Here is a 21,609-nt window from a genome sequence, read left to right as displayed (position 1 = left end):
CATATGCATTGAGTTCTTAGTGAACGGAAACCCTGAATGGTAACTGTCGCCGATTCCAATAAAAACAGGATCACATAATCAAAATTTAATGGTTTGTTTGATAGAAGAACAATGACTTTGGCTTTGGACATCATGTCCAAAGTCTCACATTAACACCTTTTATAAAACAATATTAGCTTAGTTTCAAAATGTCGAAAAATTAGGATTTCGAGATGCAAAATTTGTTTTCTCCATTCAGATGAAACACTTCAGTCTTCGCCAAACGATTCTAGATTCAAATGTACAGAGGAACTTCATATGAATAGAGTTCTTAGTGAACGGAAACCCTTAATGGTAAATGTCACCGATTTCAATAAAATAGGATCACATAATCGCATTTAATGGTTTATTTGCGGATAGCACAACAATGACTATGGCTTTGAACATCTCATATTTACCACTTTTTAAAAACAATAACTATCTTACTTCAGTTCAGAATTTCGAAAAATAGGATTTCGAGATACAAAATTTGTTTTCTCTTCTAGAGTCAGATGTACAAAGGAACTTCTTATGAATAGAGTTCTTAGTGAACGGAAACCTTGAATGGTAACTTTCGCCGATTTCAATAAAAAGAAAATCACAAAATCGAAATTTAATGGTTTGTTTGATACCACAACAATGACTATGGCTTTAGACATCTCATTTACCAATCACTTTTTAAAAACATTATTAGCTTAGAAAGACAAGGATAAAAATGTGTGACCACACAATCTTTTGTTGGCATTGAAGACATTTAACTGACACAGGTGCACTTGAAGATGCAGATGTACAAAGCAGCTTCAGAATGCTTAATAGATTTCCAAGTACTCAACAGTTAACAAAATAATAGAATTAGTGTTCTTTATTTTTCAAAGGTTATGTCAGTAAAAATCACCCTTCTTGCGCTGCAATAAAACAAGGAATAGAATCAGGAACGTAAACTGAATGTTTACTGAAATGTTTTAAAATCCGCTAAATCCACCATATATTAATTCCTTCATAGTTTGGGCGAAAAAAAGTTGTTTTTGCAATTTAATGGTTGATTTCTTAACACACGCCAGGATTTCTGCAAATTTACGCCATCTGTTTTACCAGCTAATTTTTCAATATTGAATATTTAAGACTCATTTTAATCTTGATGGCATATTTGTGTAGCTACCTCATCCGTTCAGCTGATTAACTGAAAATTTAAGTCGCGGAAAGTGAGCGATGAAAACGGAGACTTTTGAAAACGGGGCCTAAGACTTTTAAATTAACAGGAGCATTTACACCACAGAAAAAACTAGGTGGGAACAACGAAAAGAAGGGTTTGTTAATATAAATTTTTTTCTAATTCGTCGAGCTACAATGGAATATTTGTACATCGGTCGGATATAATCTGATCGATGGGTCTGGATGACCTAGATAGGACAGCGGCTTGGATTTTGTCACACAAACTACCAAGTAGGGGCCAAATCTTTTAATCTTTTATTTATGGGTTTTCAAGGATGTAATATATCGAACACGAAGAAGAGTGCTTCATTCGATTTCCAAACACAACATCGCCCATATGTTTCGTCTAAGAATGGCAACCTTGCCAGAATCAACTAACCGAGAATACGACAGAATCATGCAATGTGTGCTCAACACGATGCACTGGACGAAGCACTCCGTCCATTGCTTTTTGTCCAACTTGTTCTAAGCATTTAAGGGCACCGCAAGACTGTGATCGAGTCCAACGGAAATGTCGCAGTTCAACGGTTTCAAGGTCTCCTTTATTCTCGTTTGTCGATACAGTGGAATTGCCATACCTTGCTCGCTTGATGTTTTGCTGGTTTCCATCCGTGTCCACCGGCTGGATTCTCGGAGATTTTCCCGGTGATCTTAGCAACTTCCACACTGCTTTCCTAAAAACGCGGTTTCTGTAGCAGTGAAGAAGAGGGTTAAATAAAGAGTTTAACGAAAGCATTGTCTTGCTCCATCTGAAATGCGAACTCTTCCGTAGAGAAGGCCAAACTTCACCGAAGGTGAAAACCATAATTATCGGAACGATCGAAATACCGACGGAAATTGTTAGCAAGAAAGCCGTACTAGCGGCCTTAGTTTCTTTTTTGGCGTTAACCAAAGCTTGCACTTGGCGGATTTGGCTTCGGTTCCATTTGCGTACTCCGCGATAAACCATGATATAGTAATATACCATTAGAACTAAGCAGAAAGCGCCCATAAGGCTGGTTCCCACATCCATAGTGACCATGGCTTCGTAGGGAGGGTGATAAACTGGTCTTATACTAACGGAAATGTACCAGAATGAAGCTACGAGCCATGCTATTCTTGCGTATTTTTTAATACGGGTTCTTGTGACAATAGTCCTGTAGTCTGCCCATTTTGCTACCGCTACATATCTCTCCCAGGAAATTAAAACTAAAAGTGAAATTGAAATACCGGTAGCAGCATACATGACAGTATCACTCACGTAATCTATGGTACAAATAACATCCTCAACTTCATGTTCTTGGAGAGTTAACGCACAAACAGTGATTGCCAGTGGCATGGCTACGGCGCCAACTAAAAGATCTGCTCCAGCCAGGCTCGAAAGTAGAATGTTTGAGTTCTTTTTCAGCTCTTTTGTTTTCTTCACTGCTAGGATCACTAAGATATTTAAAAGAGTGGTAGCCGGGCAAGCGATCGACGTGACGGTGATTGCAAACTGAAATGAGAGAAATGAAGTTGGGTTTTTTAAGTCCCAGATGAAGTACGGCAACAGTGGGCAGACGAAAATTGGCCTGGCCATGGTAGAAGAATTGCCGAGCGTCGATCCTTTGGTATTAGTAACGTTCATGTTATTTTTGCACCAGTCGAGTTGTTGAAACTTATATTTTTGGATTTAAGAGATAGAAGGAACATCTCGCTTCCAGCGGAAGATTGTTATTTTCAGATCGCAAACCAGTAGCTGTGTTACTGACGAGTTTAAGCGAATCGACCCTGCGTTATTCCCCTGGGCTTGCGTTGCGGTTCTGCAGCTGCTACAGGAAAACGTCTGAAGATTTTCAGGTAATTAGTTTCTGTATTATTTCTTCCAATCCTTTCCTTAAAGAACAAAGAAATCTTAAATTGAAGAAACCTCTCCAATGTGTATTATTAACTAAATTAATAGCGGTGTTATCGTGAAGAAATTTTAACCTGAAGCGAAACGAAGCAATGCAATAAACACATGAAACAAGTACAGAAAAGTTCTTCAAAAAGGTTGATTTCCTTCCTAGGCTGAGAGCGAATATTTCAGAATCAGTGTCGCAAAAAGAGGATTTCGAAATGTAAATTTTGTTTTCTTCATTCAGAGGAAACACTTATCTTCGTCAGTCATACAATTCCAGAATAAGATGAACAAAGGAACTTCATATGAATAGAGTTCATAGTGAACGGTAACTTGGTGAATGGTAACTGTCGCCGATTTCAATAAAAACTAAATCACATAATCGACATTTAATGGTTTGTTTGATGGCACAACAATGACTAAGTATTATGGACAATTCATTTATCAACAACTTTTTAAAAACAATGTTAGTTTCAGAATGTCGAAAAAGTAGGATTTGGAGATGCAAATTTTGTTTTCTCTATTCAGATAAAACACTTATCTTCGTCAGTCTCTACTCCAGCCGACAATTATAGATTCAGCTGCGGAAACACACTGAGCAACTTCATATGAATTGAGTTCTTAGTAAACGGAAACCCTGAATTGTAACTGTCGCCGATTCCAATAAAAACAGGATCACATAATCAAAATTTAACGGTTTGTTTGATAGAAGAACAATGACTTTGGCTTTGGACATCATGTCCAAAGTCTCACATTAACACTTTTTATAAAAGAATATTAGCTTAGCTTCAAAATGTCGAAAAATTAGGATTTCGAGATGCAAAATTTGTTTTCTCCATTCAGATGAAACACTTCGGTCTTCGCCAAACGATTCTAGATTCAAATGTACAGAGGAACTTCATATGAATAGAGTTCTTAGTGAACGGAAACCTTTAATGGTAAATGTCACCGATTTCAATAAAATAGGATCACATAATCGAATTTAATGGTTTATTTGCGGAAAGCACAACAATGACTATGGCTTTGAACATTTCACGTTTACCACTTTTTAAAAACAATAACTAGCTTAGTTTCAGAATGTCGAAAAAATAGGATTTCGAGATGCAAAATTTGTTTTCTCTTCTAGATTCAAATGTACAAAAGAACTTCTTATGAAAAGAGTTCTTAGTGAACGGAAACCCTGAATGGTAACTGTCGCCGATTTCAATAAAAACAGGATCACAAAATCGAAATTTAATGGTTTGTTTTGATAGCACAACAATGACTATGGCTTTAGACATCTCATTTACCAATCACTTTTTAAAAACATTATTAGCTTAGAAAGACAAGGATAAAAATGTGTGACCACACAATCTTTTGTTGGCATTGAAGACATTTAACTGACACAGGTGCACTTGAAGATGCAAATGAACAAAGCAGCTTCAGAATGCTTAATAGATTTCCTAGTACTCAACAGTTAACAAAATAATAGAGTTAGTGTTTGTGTTTTTTATATTTCAAAGGTTATGTCAGTAAAAATCACCCTTCTTGCGGTGCAATAAAAACCAGGAATAGTATCAGGAACATAAACTGAATGTTTACTGAAATGTTTTAAAATCCGCTAGATCCACCATATATTAATTACTTCATGGTTTGGGCGAAAAAAAGTTCTTTTTGAAATTTAAGGTTGATTTCTAAACGCACGCCAGGATTTCTGCAAATTTACGCCATCTGTTTTACTAGCTAATTTTTCAATATTCAATATTTCAGACTCATTTTAATCTTGATGGTATATACACCACAGAAAAAATTAGGTGGGAACAACGAAAAAAAACTGGTTTTTAATATAAAATGTTTTTTTTCGGGTCGAGCTACAGTAGAATATTTGCACATCGGTCGGATAAAATGTCGATGCGTTTAGACAGGACAGCGTGCTTGGATTTTGTCACATAAACTAAAAAGTAGGGGCCTTGTCTTTTAATCTTTTATTCATGGGTTTCCAAGGATGTAATATACCGAACACGAAGAAGAGTGTTTCGTTCGGTTTCCAAACACAAGGACGTGGAAGTGGGTCATTGAAAAACGAGGCACAGCCGAGTTTCTTCTACCCAACTTCGAGGTATCTGGATATAGCTTCTCAAACCATGAACAGACTTTGTTGTGATACAAACTTCACTACCTTTGATATGAAAATGATGTTCTTCAGCTACTAACGTAATATAAACGAGTTGGCAGAAGAACATCATTTTCATATCAAAGGTAGTGAGGTTTGTGTCACAACAAAGTCAGCTTCAGCCTCGCTTTCACTCAAAGGCCAGGTCACCAGGCACACAACTATAAAATTTTCTGTAACTGTGTTTTCTGCAGCGGGAAACTACTGTTTGCTGGATCTCCATGGAAACTAATGGCTTGATGTTTTTTTGTTTGGATACTGTTTGTTTCATCTCTTAGGAAACTACTGACTTGTTGATTTGTCTATTTTAAATTATTAAAAACTGGATCATTGCATAATGTAATTCCAGGGATTTAATTGGCTTAGCGGCCATGGTATGCCAGCCATTATACAATGTCCGCGAAATAGCGACCATTTTAATAATTGTTTCCTGGTTGTTCTTGCAGAGTGAAAGCAGCAAAATCTAGCAATACTTCTGATTGTCTCTGATAAAACAATTATTCCACTCGCGCTTGTTGGATATGGGAGGATTATAGCCAACTCGGCGAACTATCTATCATGTCATATCCAAACCAATAACTTTTCATCCGCATACCGCCTGTCTCCAAGGAAACTAATGACTTTTAGGTTTCATGTAATATATCAAACACGAGAAAGAGTGTTTCCTCCGATTTCCAAACACTGAGAAGTAGGTTGGAAAAACGAGGCGCAGCCAAGTTTTTTTAACCAACTTCGAGGTGTTTTGGAAATGGGAGGAAACACTCTTTCGAGTGTTTGATATAGCTTCTCAAACTATTGATAATTCTTGGAGAAATTCGAAGCAAAAGTTCACAAAATTTTGTGATAATTAAGATCATATTTCCAAACCTCCTTCACGGTAGTGATTTCCTTTGTTTTCTCTTCATGAATTATTAATGAGTTTGAGAAATAATTGCCTGCTCATATTGGTTCCTGTATGCGGTAAAGATCAAAGCTTATCGTACAGGATAGTCATTTATTCAGCTACCATTTGAACTGCCAACACAAACTTATGCATTGCTGAATTGTTTCCAAACATCCCTACTGGAACGCACTTCCTAACTATCACCTACATTGGTTTTAATTTGAAAGTAATAGATCAAACACGAGGAAGAGTGTTTCCTCCGATTTCCAAACACCGAGAAGTAGGTGGGAAAAACGAGGCGCAGCCGACTTTTTTTTAACCAACTTTGAGGTGTTTAGAAATAGGAGGAAACACTCTTTCGAGTGTTTGATATAGCTTCTCAAACTATTGATAATTCTTGAAGAAATTCGAGGCAAAAGTTCACAAAATTTTATGATAATTAAGATCACATTTCCAAACCTCCTTCACGGTAGTGATTTCCTTTGTTTTCTCTTTATGAATTATTAATGAGCTTGAGAAAGGTTAAGCCAAGTATGGAGTCAAAATCCTGGTTGTTTGTCCGAATGACGTGTGTTTTGCCGGATGTTTTCGGGCAAGGTGTCAAACAAAACTTCTGTGGGATGAAAGCGCCTCAGCGTGCCCACCAATAAAATCACTGCTTTCTTTTCTTATCTTCATGTTGTTTGTTTTGGTTTCGAAACAAACAAGCCGAAATGACCCAAAAAAATTCGCCTCGCCTAATTACCTTTATCCGGGATAAAGGGGTGTGATGAAAAACATTCCAAAACAACAATAACGTCAACGAAAAGCATGAGTTTTCAAACATTTGCCGCGTTAATATCGGGACTGTAGCTGTAACGTGTTTTATTTGTAATAGTTTCCAATGCCACGAGCCCTAATAAAAATAAGATTGCTGTTATTACATGAGGTCATTTATCGTTTACGCCAGCGTGTTTTTTGGAAGCTAAGACAGGGATTATGGAAATAAAGTAAAAGAAAAAAATTGAGACATTCCATTGGTGGAGATAAGTCTCACCCCGGCAATTGTAGGTTGCTGTGTGACCATAAGAATGGGCGACCTGAAAAATATTTTCAAACCACCAATTCGAGTTCACTCACTTAACATTGAATATGAACTGTTCAAACCCAATCAGGCATCTGTCTCATGGCCTTACATCGATCTGGAAGAGAAGCGAGGACTATGAAAGCAGAGGGAACAGCTTGGCGACCTAGTTAACAAGGAGTCAGTTTGCCAGGGGAGAGCCTGCACTAAGTTGTCACAGAGAAACGGCGCAACAAGACATTAACAGGAGTCAACATCAAACGGACGTTTTACAAGCTTATGGAATTATTCCTCCACATTTGTTTTCAAGTTGCCATGGCTCAGTTCTTGATTTATCGACGGAGTTAGCCGCTGCACCTTCAAATGTTAAAGCAATCGTGGCAGGGTTTTTAGGATGAGACCAACATTTACGTAAAAAAGAATCTCAACTGTGGACATCTCGAATTTATTCTTTCGATTGTATGAAAAAATATTGCCTAAAATACAATTTTTTTGAAAAGATAATCGTGTTACTGTAGTGGTTATTATCAGAACAAAACAAAAATTAAAACCCTAACAAATAAATAAATAAATAAGTAAATAAAGGTTTCATGTCGACCATAGCTGGGATGAAGATTTCACGGGCAAAATCGATGCGCGGATAATTTTAGATAATTTAGCACAGAGCTTTTTTTTTTCGTCATTTAATGATATATCCTTAACGCCTTTAATCGTTGAACCAAAGAGTTTTATTTTTTTTTCCTCTTTAGTCTTAGGCCACGCTAATAAACGTTTCGTTTCCATTCCCCGTCTCTCAAATTAACGTAGAAATATTGATAAATACAGCAATAATTTCAAGCGAGCCTTGAGTATATCTTTCCCGCGATTGGCATTTCGTTTGCAACTAGTCGCTGTCGCGCAAAAACGTATTAGAAGACGTCGTTAAGAAAGCCTCAAGTACCTTAAGAGGTTTTGGGGACCTCTTACTCTCCGTTGGTAAAAGTACTTGCACCACTTCCATGATCAAACAGAAATATTCCTAAGTGTCACGTGACATTCTTTGGCGGATAACGTCACATAACGTGTTTTTGAAAATGGACAACATCCAGGATTTACACTCCAAAAGTTTGAAAATTTTTGTAATTAAAATGTTTAAAGTACAATCCTGCCTATGTAATTCCGCCTTTTAAGGTGGCACTCGTTATAACATCACGTGACCTATTTCCTTAATTTAGCGTTACTGTTAGCACGCGGACATCATTAAAAACGGAATGATAAAGGCCTTTCTAGGGGACTATCGAAAAAGCACCAAAAAAGATTGATTTAATGTAGCTTTCTGTAACCCATTTTTGAGTAAAGATTATAGAGGTTATAAGTCGTTTTCAGGTCACGTGACAAAAACATTCTCAACAAAATACGTAGAAATATCTATAACAAACTGTTTGCCAAGTTTCAAGAAGTTTTGACAACTCCTTCGTCTCCAAATAAAAATATGCTAAATCACTGATTAGGCGGGTCAAGCCTAAATATGCTTGAGGCTACTGTAGATTAAGTGTGACCATTCAAATGAAACCTACTGAGCAGTACTTTTCTGTGATACAATTTATTGTGCTTCAAGGTGGTTCTAAATTAGAGTTCGGGGACAAGACACCTAAAGATGGCTAAACAAATAAAAGCTACTAAGGCCCAGTCTGCAGTGACGATGACTGTTTTTCAAAATTTTTCACACGAGAAATGTAGACTGACTTTTTTCTTCTTCTACAAAGTCATAGATAGTCTGCCATCTCTTCGTGTGTGGGTAATCGGATTATCCTGTCTCTTTCCTTCACTGAGCTTTATTCTTCCTTCTTCTTGCTGTCTGAAGTGTTGGCCTTTTCAGTTGGTTCTCAAATTGCAAATTATGTTTTCTCCATTAAGAGGAAACACTTGCTTTCGTCAGTCATACAATTCCAGAATCAGATGAACAAAGGCATTTCATATGAATAGCTATAGAGTTCTTAGTGAACGGAAACACTGAATGCTAACTGTCGCCAATATCAATAAAAACAGAACACATAATCAAGATTTAATGGTTTGTTTGAAAGCACAACACTGACTAAGTATTATAGACATCTCATTTACCAGTTGACGTATGAAAACAATAACAAAACAAAAGGAAAGGATTAAAATTGAAGAAGTTTAAAGTACCATTGTTACGAAATGGTTTGTTTGAAAGCACAACACTGACTAAGTATTATAGACATCTCATTTACCAGTTGACTTGTGAAAACAATAGCAAAACAAAAGGAAAGGATAAAAATTGAAGAAGTTTAAAGTACCATTGTTACGAAATTAAGTTGTGTACGTTGTGAGCGTGGGGCAAATTGCACCACGGAAAAGAACTTCATGAGGCTTACCTTGAAAGCTTTCGTTGATTCAAATAACCGCACGCCGGTTAGCATTTCTTAAGTTGTTCAATTTCAATAGTTGACACTATAAAAGCAATTCAATTTCTATAGCAAGCACTTTTGTTAACTGCCTTCTCCCTTCAGCGCCGGCTATCTCAGTTTATACTAGAAATTCTGTTGAAAAACGTTAATTATCGGTAAAATTTTTCATCCTCTAAGGGTTTCTGGTTGATCATAGCTGCAACAGTCAGCTTTTCTCCAGTTTAGTAATGTCTGTTTAAACTGACAGTCCTTAAGTCGATCGACATCGCTTTATTGGATTCCCTTCAGCGGCACCACTACAGCAACATTTACTGTACGGCTTGCATGCTGAATTGCGCTGAGCATCGCCAATCTGTTTCGTCTATGGATGGTAACCTTGCCCCGATCTACTGACAAACCGAGAATAGGACAGAATCATGCAATGCGTGCTCAACACGATGCAGTGGACGAAGCTCTCTCCCTTGCTCTTTTTCCAACTTGTTCTAAGCATTTAAGGGCACCACAAGACCGTGATCGAGTCCAACGGAAATGGCATTGTTGAACGGTTTCAAGGTCTCCATTATTCTCGTTTGTCGATGCAGTTGAAGTGCCATACCTTGCGCGCTTGATGTATCGCTGTTTGCGATCCGTGTCCACCGGCTGGATTCTCGGAGATTTTCCCGGTGATCTTAGCAACTTCCACACTGCTTTCCTGAAAACGCGGTTTCTGTAGCAGTAGAGAAGAGGGTTAAATAAAGAGTTTAACGAAACCATTGTCTTGCTCCACCTTAAAAACGAACGCTTCCGCAGAAAAGGCCAAACTCCCCCGAAGGTTAAAACCATAATTACCGGAACGATTGAAATACCCAACGAAAATGTTAACAAGAAAGCCGTATAAGCAGCCTTAGTTTCTACTTTGGCGTTAACCAAAGCTTGCACTTGGCGGATTTGGCTTCGGTTCCATTTACGTACTCCGCGGTAAACCATGATATAGTAATATACGATTAGAACTAAGCAGAAAGCTATTTTAAGGCCGCCGAAGACAGCTGTGACGACATCTATAGTGGCTACGACTTCGTGCTGAGAGTGGTAAGCTGGTATTATAAGAACGGGAATACACCAAAATAAATTAGGAGCCATGCTATTCTTGCGTATTTCTTAATACGGCCTCTTGTGACAATAGTCCTGTAGTCTGCCCATTTTGTTACCGCTACATATCGCTCCCAAGCGATTAAAACTAAAAGGAAAGTTGAAAGAGTAGTAGCAGTGTATATGACAGAATCACTCACGTAATCTATGGTACAAATAACATCCTCAACTAAATGTTCTTGGAGAGCTAACGCACAAACAATGATTGCCAGTGGCATGGCTACGGCGCCCACTAAAAGATCTGCTCCAGCCAGGCTCGAAAGTAAAATGTTTGAGTTCTTTTTCAGCTCTTTTGTTTTCTTCACCGCTACGATCACTAAGATATTTAAAACAGTGGTAGCCGGGCAAGCGATCGATGTGACGGTGATTGCAAACTGAAATGAGAGAAACCAAGTTGGGTTTTTTAAGTCCCAGATGAAGTACGGCAACAGTGGGCAGACGAAAATTGGCCTGGCCATGGAAGAAGAATTGGCGATCGTCGATCCTTTGGTGTTAGTTACGTTCATGATACGTTACTTTTGCGTGAGGCGAGTTCTTGAAATATATATTTTTGGATTTAAGAGACAGAAGGTACACCTTGCTTCCAGCGGAAGATTCTTATTTTCAGATCGGAAACAGAGTAGATGTGTTACTGACGAGGTGAAGCGAACCGACACTGCTTTGATTTCCCTGGGCTTGGGTTGCGGTCTACAGCTGCAACGGGAAAGCATCTGAAGATTTTCACGTAATTAGAAACTGTATTATTACGTCCAATCCTTTGCTTAAAGAATAAAGAAAACCTAAATTTAATAAACCTCTCCAATGTGTCTCTTCAATGTGTATATTATTAACTGAAATAATAGCGGTGTTATCGTGAAGAAATTTTAACCTGAAGCGAAAAGAAGCGATGCAATACACACAACACATGAAACACAGAAAAGTTATCCAAAAAGGTTGATTTTCTTCCCAGGCTGAAAACGAATATTTGAGAATCAGTATCGAAAAAGAGGATTTTGAGATGCAAATTTTGTTTTCTCCACTCAGAGGAAACACTTATCTTTGTCAGTCATATAATTCCAGATTCAGATGAACAAAGGAACTTCAAATGAATAGAGTTCTTAGTGAACGGAAACCCTGAATGGTAACTGTCACCGATTTCAATAAAAGCTAAATCACATAATCGAAATTTAATGGTTTGTTTGAAAGCACAACAATGATTAAGTCTTATGGACAATTCACTTATCAACCACTTTTTAAAAACAATGTTAGCTAAGTTTTAGAAAGTAGAAAAAGAAGGATTTGGAGATGCAAATTTTGTTTTCTCCATTCAGTTAAAACACTTATTGCCTTAGTCTCTACTTCAGCCGACAATTATAGATTCAGCTGCGGAAACACACCGAGCAACTTCATAGTGAATGGAAACCCTGAATGGTAACTGTGGCCGATTTCAATAAAAAACAGGATCACAAAATCGAAATTTAATGGTTTGTTTGATAGCACAACGATGACTATGGCTTTAGACATCTCGTTTACCAATCACTTTTTAAAAACATTATTAGCTTAGAAAGACAAGGATAAAAATGTGTGACCACAAAATCTTTTGTTGGCATTGAAGACATTTAACTGACACAGGTGCACTTGAAGATGCAAATGTACAAAGCAGCTTCAGAATGCTTAATAGATTTCCAAGTACTCAACAATTAACAAAATAAAAGAATTAGTGTTTGTGTTCTTTATATTTCAAAGGTTATGTCAGTAAAAATCGCCCTTCTTGCGCTGCAATAAAACCACGAATACAATCAGGAACATAAACTGAATGTTTACTGAATTGTTTTAAAATCCGCTAAATCCGCCATATATTAATTACTTCATAGCTTGGGCAAAAAAAAGTTGTTTTGGCAATTTAATAGTTGATTTGTTAACGCAGGCCAGGATTTCTGTAAATTTACGCCATCTGTTTTACCAGCTATAGATTTTTCAATATTCTATATTTCAGACTCATTTTAATCTTGATGGCATATTCGTGTACATGTAAGCAATCTGATCTGTTCGGCTGATTAACTGAACATTTAAGTTGCGGAAAGTTTGAAGAGCGCAATCTTATTCCTTGAATTTCCTAAGCTTCTGTTGGCTCTCAGGAAAGGCTAGCTGACCTTCTTTGCCCCTTTAAGCAATATATATTCCCATCTCGAGAATAAAAGAATACTAGTAAGTCTTCCAGTGGTAATGAAGTTACGATTAGAGAGAGTTGAAGGCGTGCATTGAGTGCACGCAAGTTTTTTGGTGTGGGATGAAGGTGGAAAGAGTATATGCGGCACGAAGAAATTTGAAGAGCTCTAATAATGCGAAAGCCTGGGTACGATAATGACAGCTACAGGTTGAAATCTGACTATTCTAAGACTATTCTCTAAGCGATAATACGACATCTCATCAGTGTTGTAAAGGAAAGCAAACACTGACTTGACAAACGGATGCTCAACAGTCAAAATTTTCAAATACTTAAGTATAAGATACACATTGTGAAACTGGAAATTCTTCCTATTATATACTAAAACGGAATAGGCCAAGCCAAACAGAATGGTTGCGAAAGCTACGATTCAATGGCTTGGCTACCGAACACCGGAGCAGCTGATGACGTTGTTTCCACATAAGGTTTGATGCAGCCTGTTTCTGATTTTTTTTAAGCAATTTTACACGCCTGGCCACAAATTGCTAATCACAATCGGAAGTTCTTTTCTCTAAGGAGAAAACCTTCGGTCATGAAAACTGCAGTGAACACCACACATGGGAGACAGACAACAGGTAACGTGGGATTGAGAAATGCGCGTAAGCCAACTGACAAATACCTTTTTTTTTAGTTCCTTCTGAAAAGAAGTTTTCAACTGTATCGAAGATACATGTAATTCGCGTTTGCTTCAGTTTGGTTTTACAACGCTCTGTGATTGGTTGACAAAACTCGCGCCACTTTCTCAACCAATGAGATGCAAAACCGTGCTCGCACGCGTTTTGTCGCCGTTGATGACGATTACATGTATTTGCTTCGATTTCTGATTGGTTCATTGCGAAACCACTCCAGTATACCTTTTTCAGTGACATTCAAATTCGGGCAATTTCAAAACAAAAATTTGATGACGCGAGGATCATTTCCTTTAAAAGGGTAAATCAATTTTTTTTATGTTAAGTACGCTGAAATTTCTTCTGTAAGATTCTGTAGTGTTGACGGTTTTATTACACTTTTTACAGACGTGTTTTTCAGTCTACTTCACATATGAACAAGAACCGGAGAAGAGAAAGAAAACGTTTGCATTTGAGACAAAAGTTTGATAAACTGAATTCTGATTCTCCAGACATGTTTTTTAGACTCTTGTCCTTGTAGTTAATGCCGCCTGCCTTTAGTCAAATTCGAAATGTCCAAGCTTCGCATGACACGAGGAATTGTAACGAATGTTTGGTTTATCAACAGAGTTGAGAACTAAAGGTAAATTGGCAACCGTCAAGTGATTCGAGAGTTCACACTCGAATCTCTCTGTGGTGGCCAATTTACCTTTAGTTTTCAACTCTGTTGATAAACCAAACATTCGTTCCTACTGCCCAAAGACGCAGCACCACAGTTTCTTTTGAAACTAACCCATTATCCACGAGGAATTGTAGTTTATTTCTTCATCTGTTTCCTCCGCGATTTGCCGGGTCTAACATTTTTCCTCTTTTTACCCTAAAAAGAATGAAAGCAACGTCAATAGAAAATAGCTTTGTCGTTATGGACAAAGAAGAGTACTGTCACATGTACAATTTCAAAGTTGGAGTCTGTGGAACTGAAAAATCACTTTAAAACGTCATTTCAAATGAAGCTACCGATTGCAACGGTTTACCACGTTGTACAAGACGGAAAGAGATTCAAATGAAAGCTACTGAGCAATACTTTCCTGATCTTATTGCTGTTATGCGCATATGAAAATATTTCTATTGTATATGCGCAATATAAGTATTATTATTATTATTATTATTATTATTATTATTATTATTATTAATATTATTATTATTATTATCCTGTGGTGCAGTTTATTATGCTGTACAAGGTGGTTCTAACATTTCGAGTGTGCAGATGACATCCTAAAGTGTGACCATTCAAATGAAAGGTACTTTCCTGTGGTGATAGCAGAAAGGTCCGCTGGTTATGCTCCGTTTACAATGCTACTTTCTGTAATTTACAATGTCCTCAATAAGCAATACCATCAAAAATACTTCAACAGTTGAATAAATTGTTCTCATCTTTTCACACCTTGTTATATGTGTGAGTAAAAGGGGTGACGCGCGTTTTATGTTCTTACGCGTTCATTTATTTCTTACCATATTTCCAGCTTTAGCTCTCGGTGCCTTGCTGTGTTTTGCTGAATTAAAAGAAGTCACGTCCGAAAAGCTCTGTGCAGTGTTTCTTTTCATTCCTTTCTTCATTCCTCCAAAACCAAACTTAGAATCCTGTCGCAGAAATAAGGAAGTGGGTAAATAGGAGATGTACATGAATGGCTCTTAACATTCAAATTAAAAAGATTGATAGTTTCGTGAATTGGCTGGCTGACTGGACTAGATTGGATCTTCCATATATTGGTTTTTTTTTTGTTTGTTTTTTCACTTTATGTAGATTTATGATTCTGACTGACTGATTTGAATGACTAGCTGGCCAACTGGCTGGTTGGGTGCCTGAATGGCTGATTACCTGGGTGACTGACCGATGACTGACAGACTGGCTGGCTTGTCTTGATGACTGACTCACTAACTGGCTGGTTGAGTGACTGACTGACTCACTGACTGGCTGGCTGATTGACTCAATGACTGGCTGGCTGGCTGACTAACTGACTGACTCACTGACTGACTGACTGACTGACTGACTGACTCAGTGATTGACTGGCTGGCTGAATGAATCTGACTAGCTGCTGACAGCTTTTTTGATCGATTGATTGATTGATTGATTGATTGATAGATTGCTTGATTGATTGATTGATTGATTGATTGATTGATTGATTGATTGATTGATAAATTGATTGATTGGTTGATTGATTGATTGATTGACTGACTGACTGACTGACTGACTGATTGATTGATTGATGGATGGATGGATGGATGGATGGATGGATGGATGGATGGATGGATGGATGGATGGATGGATGGATGGATGGATTGATTGATTGATTGATTGATTGATTGACCCACTACAGTGATGCTTACCTTTCTTTTCCTCTTGGCACTTTTACCACTGCAGAGAAAAAAAATAGAGCCAAAAGAGGTGTATAAGTCGGAGGAAAGAGAAGATGGTCCATTGCAGAGTAACACCTAGCATTCTGTTAGGTTTTCCTAACAGTTCACTGTCAAGAATGGTGTATTATTCAGTGACTGAGTGACACAGGCAAACGCAAAGAAAGGAAATCCAAGTGCTCAGGAGTCAAACCTAAGACCTTCCAATCACTAGTTAGCATGCTCTACCACTGAGTTACAGGAGACTTGTGGCAACTACATGTAAGGTCGTTAAACTAGGTTCATGGGACAAACATCCTGCATCCAGCCTTGAAATTCAATGTCCAACGAACACCTTACTATCTGTTTCTAGTGTTTCCCTTGAATATTAGCAGGGGTGGGGGAGGGAGTGATTATGGTAAATGATGACGACAATGATGATAACTTATTGATAATAATGATGATGATGATGATTTATTAATTTTATTTAATATTATTTGCTCCAAAAGGGAGTGATTGTTTCGGGGATTAATATTACTGAGGAGAGAAAAATCATTTCAACTAGAGAGTATTGCTTGATGAGAAGTCATGCTCTTTAATCTGTTAATATTATTTTTGTTGTAATACTCCAGTTAGTCACTGTATCATGATAATGATTTCCAAATAGCAGCCATCTTGGTACTACCATCTTGGATTTTGTTTAACTTTCAAAACCATGGGAAAGAGCCACAAAAGGCCTGAAACTAAAACATTATGCCCATAGATAAATTCAGCAAAATTTGCAAAGTTTGATGGGTTTTCCTTGCATATTAGAAAAGCTATAAATGTCTGAAATCCGTGAAGGCAGATTCTGTCCACCTCTCCCTCCGTTCCATCTCACTACTGGTTTGAGTAGATCTCCGATCCAGTCATACATGCTATAATACTTCCTGTTATGTATGGTCTGAGTACAACTTTACATATGCTCACAAAACCAGAAAAGGGATCTGGGGTTCTGCTTTACTGCATTGCTGAAAGTTTGTTGCAAGAATTCTCACCGTTTAATAACTTTGCCCTTGTTAGTACTTGAAGGGTTTTTCTCAGCCTGGATTTGAAATTCATCCCCAATGCCTGGTAGATCTGAATTTGCAGTTGTTTTACCTCCTTAAAAAAGGCCATAAAAAGACGACAAAACCTTGCACTCTAAAAAGTAACGTTTCGTAGCAGTAGGCACTGCATAGCAGATTCAGGACTTGACAAGAGTCCAACTGTGCCCTGTAAAATTGCCTGGATGCTGGCAAAACTAACTGAAGAAGAGTAACAGACAGAAATATCAAAACTTATCACAGAAAGCTACTAGCCCCAGGAATGACAGCACTTACATCTACAGGCATGCATTACACATATGCAAAAAATTACAAATTAAGCTTTTAAATTAATTTAAATTACACATACCATTGCATTTACTGTAAAGATAAAAAGGTCTCTATACATGTACATGCAACAAGCTTGATATCTGTTTTTGCTTTTTTATATTAATCTTTGTCAGCAGGGATGGAACAGTGGTGAGAACACGCACCTCCAAACAATGTTGCCAAGTTTAAATTCCTGGATTCAGACTCTTCCAGGGTTTGTACTCTTTTGAGCTTTTGAAAATCCATGACTTCCCATGACCTTTTCAACAACTTTTCCAAGTTTTCCATGACCTAAATTTGATCATTTTCTTGGAAATCATCTTTCATTTGGGTATGTTTTTACTATTTCCTTTGCAAAAAAAACCAATTTATTTTGTTCTTTTTAATAAACATAATATTATTTTCCACGACTTTCCATGACCCACAATTAAAATCCATGACTTTCCAGGCCTGGAAAATGAAATTCTAAAATTCCATGACTTTCCAGGTTTTCCATGACCCGTACGAACCCTGTCTTCAAACTTTTATCAGTAATATCACCACAGGTGTCTGTACTTACGCTTCTTGTAGCTTTTCACAGCTTCCATCATTGCCTTCTTTTCCTTCTGCCTTTTTTGTAAAACTTCTTGTTGGACCTGACAAGAAAAAAAACCAATATTATTGGACAGCCTGAATGCTCCATGTGGGTGGGCAGAAATGCACATACATGTAAAAGTGACAGATGATTGCCATAATTTTTTAAAGGGATTCCTACCATGTACATGTATGAGAATATGCAGTTCCAGAAAAAATCCACACCTGCCCCATGGAAGGTCATTGGAAATTCTCAGGGGGAGGGGGTCTTAAAAACCAAAATTTTAAAACAAAGCACAAAGCAAAACTGGAATTTCCTCGGGGGGGGGGGGAGGGGGTGCAGGACAAAAAACTTTCCATGGGGGGAGTATGGATATTTTCCGGAACTGCACAATCTGATTTTGGATGAAGGACTCTCACAGATCTTTTAATATCAGGTCTCACTTTGTCTGGAGGAGTTCACTTCAGAGAGGGGTCTGTCTGTCTGTCTGTCTGTCTGCAAGAGGTATCCACTTTTGAAAAGGCAGGAAATATGAATTAGTACTCTACCTTTTTGCCATATTTCTTCATCTCTCTCTGCTTCTTTGCTTTCTCTGATCTCTCCATTGCTTGCTGCTTGCTAAGTAATTTTGCTCTCACCTAATCAAGGCATTGTGACAGGAAGAAATGCATTGATTAGTATGTGGAAATAAAGAAACTTGAAACTTGGTCAGGCTATTGTACCAGAACACATTAATGGCTATAGGGCACTTACATTAAATTTGTTTTGCTTTAATGCATGGACATGCATTTACAGTGCTTTCTCATGGATTTACTTTTTCACTTTAAATTAAAAAAAGGCTGCATTTATTTATGAGAGATACTGTAGCATTCAATTATGGACTGAGTAAATGGATTGTACAGTCAACTCTCTTTAGTGCAGACACCCTCGGACTGCGAGTTAGTGTCCTTAATAGTGAGAGTCCTTAATAGCAGGAATTTATTTCAGTCAAATGTTTGTACTCTATTTTTGTCAGGGATTTAGCTGCTGTCCGTATTATCGGGGAGTCCGTAATAGACAATTATAGTGAGGTGTCCGCAAGGTGAAAGTTGACTGCATATGTCAAACTAGAATATTGTGTATCTCTTTGTTTTCTACAGTATCAATGTTGGGGGTTGAGTAGTGCAATAAAGGAGTTAAAGGAGTTATTCCCACTTAGGAAGGGCTCCAGGGACTTGGGTAATGGATTTTGTCCAAAAACTGAGGTACAGAATGTCTTTTCCTTTTTTTCATTTCTGAAACACATTGAAGTCAGCCTGTTTTTGCTTCAGACTCCCACTTAACATGATAAATTCTGGATATGCACCTTACCTTCAAAAGGAGTTTAAAAATGTGACAATTTTTACATGTATGTGGAGTGTAATCCCCCAAATGTTGAACAGTCCTTCTCCAATCACTTGTACAAAAATATGAAAAAACTATGCAAGGAATTTTAAACAGACCTGATCAGTTGATTTACAGTTATTGTTAAAAGAAACGGTACAAAGTTGCATAGATGTCAATACCCTTTGCATGTGATCATCAGATTTCACCATTTCAGCAAAGTAATCATCTGGTCGTTTAGTTGGAATCCCCAGTTCCTTCAGCTTGGGAAGTGCCTTGGCCACTGTAGCTTGAGCTTGCTTGTAACTGAAACAATTGAAATCAATTTGGTATCACATTACCATCCATGGACTTAGTAACATGTAGTTAAAAGGTAGATTTCGTAGAAGTACTGAGAACGTATTTTCCAGACAAGTTCCATTATACTGGACATCTACAATGTAAATGCAGAACATCGTCAGGACAACAATACAATGTACATACAGCAGTCTAGAGAGTGTCCATAACTGTGCGGTGTTAGTAAGTTCTTTTTCCTATTTAGAACACTACAGTCAACTCCCTTTATTGCGGACACCCTTGGGATTGCAAGTTAGTGTCCTTAATAGTGAGAGTCCATAACAGTGGGAATTTATTTCAGTCAAGCATCTGTAATTTATTTTTGCTGAAGATTTAGCTGCTGTTCATCTTATCAGGGTCTCCATAATACCCAGGTGTCTGCAAGGCGAGATTTGACTGTATTTAGGACACAATACAATGGTATTTTTAATAATTAAAAATTATAATTTTAATTTTACAATCTCATTTCTCTCTGGAAGTCATCATGGATGCTCTTCTCACTGCTGGGTGTGGGTGCCGCAGTTGTCTTCACACTTTCGCCTTCTTCTTCCTCTTCTCTGTCCACAGTGATGTCCATTCTTTCAATCCAGTCAAGGTCTTGGGCAACTTGCTCCAGTTTCTGCTTCATACCAGGCTGGGAGATAATAAAGTAATAATAGCTATTATTATTTATTTATCATAATTAATAATGGTAATTGAACTGAGTGGAGTGCAATTTGGTCTGAAATCATATGTGTGATTTCAAAATCGAACGAGCGCACAGCGCGAGTTTGATTTGAAATCACAAGTATGATTTCAGACTGAATTTGCACGACACAAAGTTCAATTACCACTTTGTTACACCTATTTTGAAATCACAGAGTATCATTGTCAATGTTAATATTCTATTTTTGTTACTTCATTTCCATTTTGATGGGCTAAAGAAAGGATGCAATTTAGAGCAAAAAATGGTGCAATTTGGGAATAAATCACACTGTTGAGAGCCAATCAGATTGCAAGGATCACCAGTGATTTCAAAATGGGTGTAAAAAGTAGTAGAACAGTACTGTCAGGTACAGTTGGGTTGGGTATACATACCGTACCCTGAGTGCAAAATCCTCTTTTGTCTCTCCTTTACAAGGAGAAGACTCTCCTTATAAGGCAACTGGCAGAGCAGTATGAGTAAAATTCCATATTTCGATGGCTCCACAGCTTGTGAGCTGATTTAGTGCTTAACAGAATGAGGAAGATGACTAGGCAACTTACCAATCAGCCAGTGACCAACTACACTTGCAAAAGTGGTCCTATATTCTGTGATCTAGCTCAAAGTAGACTGCAGAAATAATGTAATCCACTGGGGACTGGATTAAACTTAGTCTAAATTAGCTGTATTCAGACTAATAGGGGTCTTGGTTAGCTTTCTGAAGTCTATACATGTACATGTATGGAGCAATTGCAGAATACCCGTCCACTCGCAAGGTGCGTTACTACTCTGAAACCCGTGGTCCGTACTACCGCACTCAACAGATGAATAAGTAATTGATCTAAGTATTCAATTGGAGTGCTATTAACTACCGTACCGCGGTCCGCAGTCCCGTAGTGGATTTTAAGTTAGATATTTGGTGGGACGGATATTCTGCAATCTAGCCCTTTCCTCCTTTAAACTCAGACGTACACGCCACGATAAACCCATAGCAGCTCGCCATAATAAACTTACAACGTTATTGTACAAAGCACGTGTCTTCTCCTGTGGTTGAAGCCTGTTCAAACCGACATGAAGCTTTCCGCTTGCGAAATCTCGCTGAAGCTGTGAAACGAAAAAAATATAATGTATTAGACAATCTACACTAATGACGAACACGGCGATTTCTAAAACTGGCAAATCTGACCTCTTCATCTGTTAAATCGGAGTCGCTTTCCATAAACTCTTCTTCAACGTCGGCCATTTTTGTTTTGTAATGTTTGCAGGAGGACTGGTTCGAGAAATGGAATTTCGTCATGTACGATGGCACATTCTGTACCTGTATTTGTTAG

General features: G+C 37.8%; 2 protein-coding genes across 4 annotated transcripts in view; one reads left to right on the top strand and one right to left on the bottom strand.

Annotated features, from left to right (window-relative positions):
- LOC146462578 (mitogen-activated protein kinase kinase kinase 1-like) overlaps nucleotides 1-21,609 on the top strand; it is a 145,519-nt gene that overhangs the window by 119,006 nt on the left and 4,904 nt on the right. The window lies entirely within an intron of this gene.
- On the bottom strand, nucleotides 1,571-21,566 carry LOC146462580 (putative rRNA-processing protein EBP2). Of its 3 annotated transcripts, none has more exons than XM_085085525.1 (11): nucleotides 21,465-21,566; nucleotides 21,293-21,382; nucleotides 20,055-20,230; nucleotides 19,443-19,566; nucleotides 18,447-18,536; nucleotides 17,884-17,959; nucleotides 16,968-17,073; nucleotides 15,925-15,952; nucleotides 15,049-15,177; nucleotides 14,330-14,413; nucleotides 1,571-1,919 (listed from the first exon to the last, which is right to left on the bottom strand). In XM_085085525.1, the coding sequence occupies exons 1-10, from the start codon at nucleotides 21,519-21,521 to the stop codon at nucleotides 14,354-14,356; spliced, it is 936 nt and encodes a 311-aa protein (XP_084941651.1). In that variant the 5' UTR covers nucleotides 21,522-21,566; the 3' UTR covers nucleotides 1,571-1,919; nucleotides 14,330-14,353. The 3 variants fall into 3 exon arrangements, with proteins under 3 accessions (XP_084941651.1, XP_084941650.1, XP_084941649.1); XM_085085524.1 differs by lacking the exon at nucleotides 1,571-1,919 and adding an exon at nucleotides 9,811-10,300; XM_085085523.1 differs by lacking the exon at nucleotides 1,571-1,919 and having other exon boundaries at nucleotides 12,519-14,413.

This window comes from Pavona decussata, unplaced genomic scaffold (assembly GCF_977016875.1).
Source record: "Pavona decussata unplaced genomic scaffold, jaPavDecu1.1 SCAFFOLD_186, whole genome shotgun sequence".
NCBI classification, from domain to species: Eukaryota; Metazoa; Cnidaria; class Anthozoa; order Scleractinia; family Agariciidae; genus Pavona; species Pavona decussata.
The sequence above is the reverse complement of the archived record's forward strand: the minus strand, read 5'-3'. Positions and strand labels throughout refer to the sequence as shown.

Coding starts and splice junctions, on each gene's coding strand:
- LOC146462580 (XM_085085525.1), bottom strand. CDS start 21,521: ATGGCCGACGTTGAAGAAGAGTTTATGGAAAGCGACTCCGATTTAACA. Junction 19,567..20,054: donor TTCCAGAGAGAAATGAGATT/GTAAAATTAAAA, acceptor CAATTGTTTCAG/TTACAAGCAAGCTCAAGCTA. Junction 17,960..18,446: donor TGAAGAAATATGGCAAAAAG/GTAGAGTACTAA, acceptor TTTTCTTGTCAG/GTCCAACAAGAAGTTTTACA.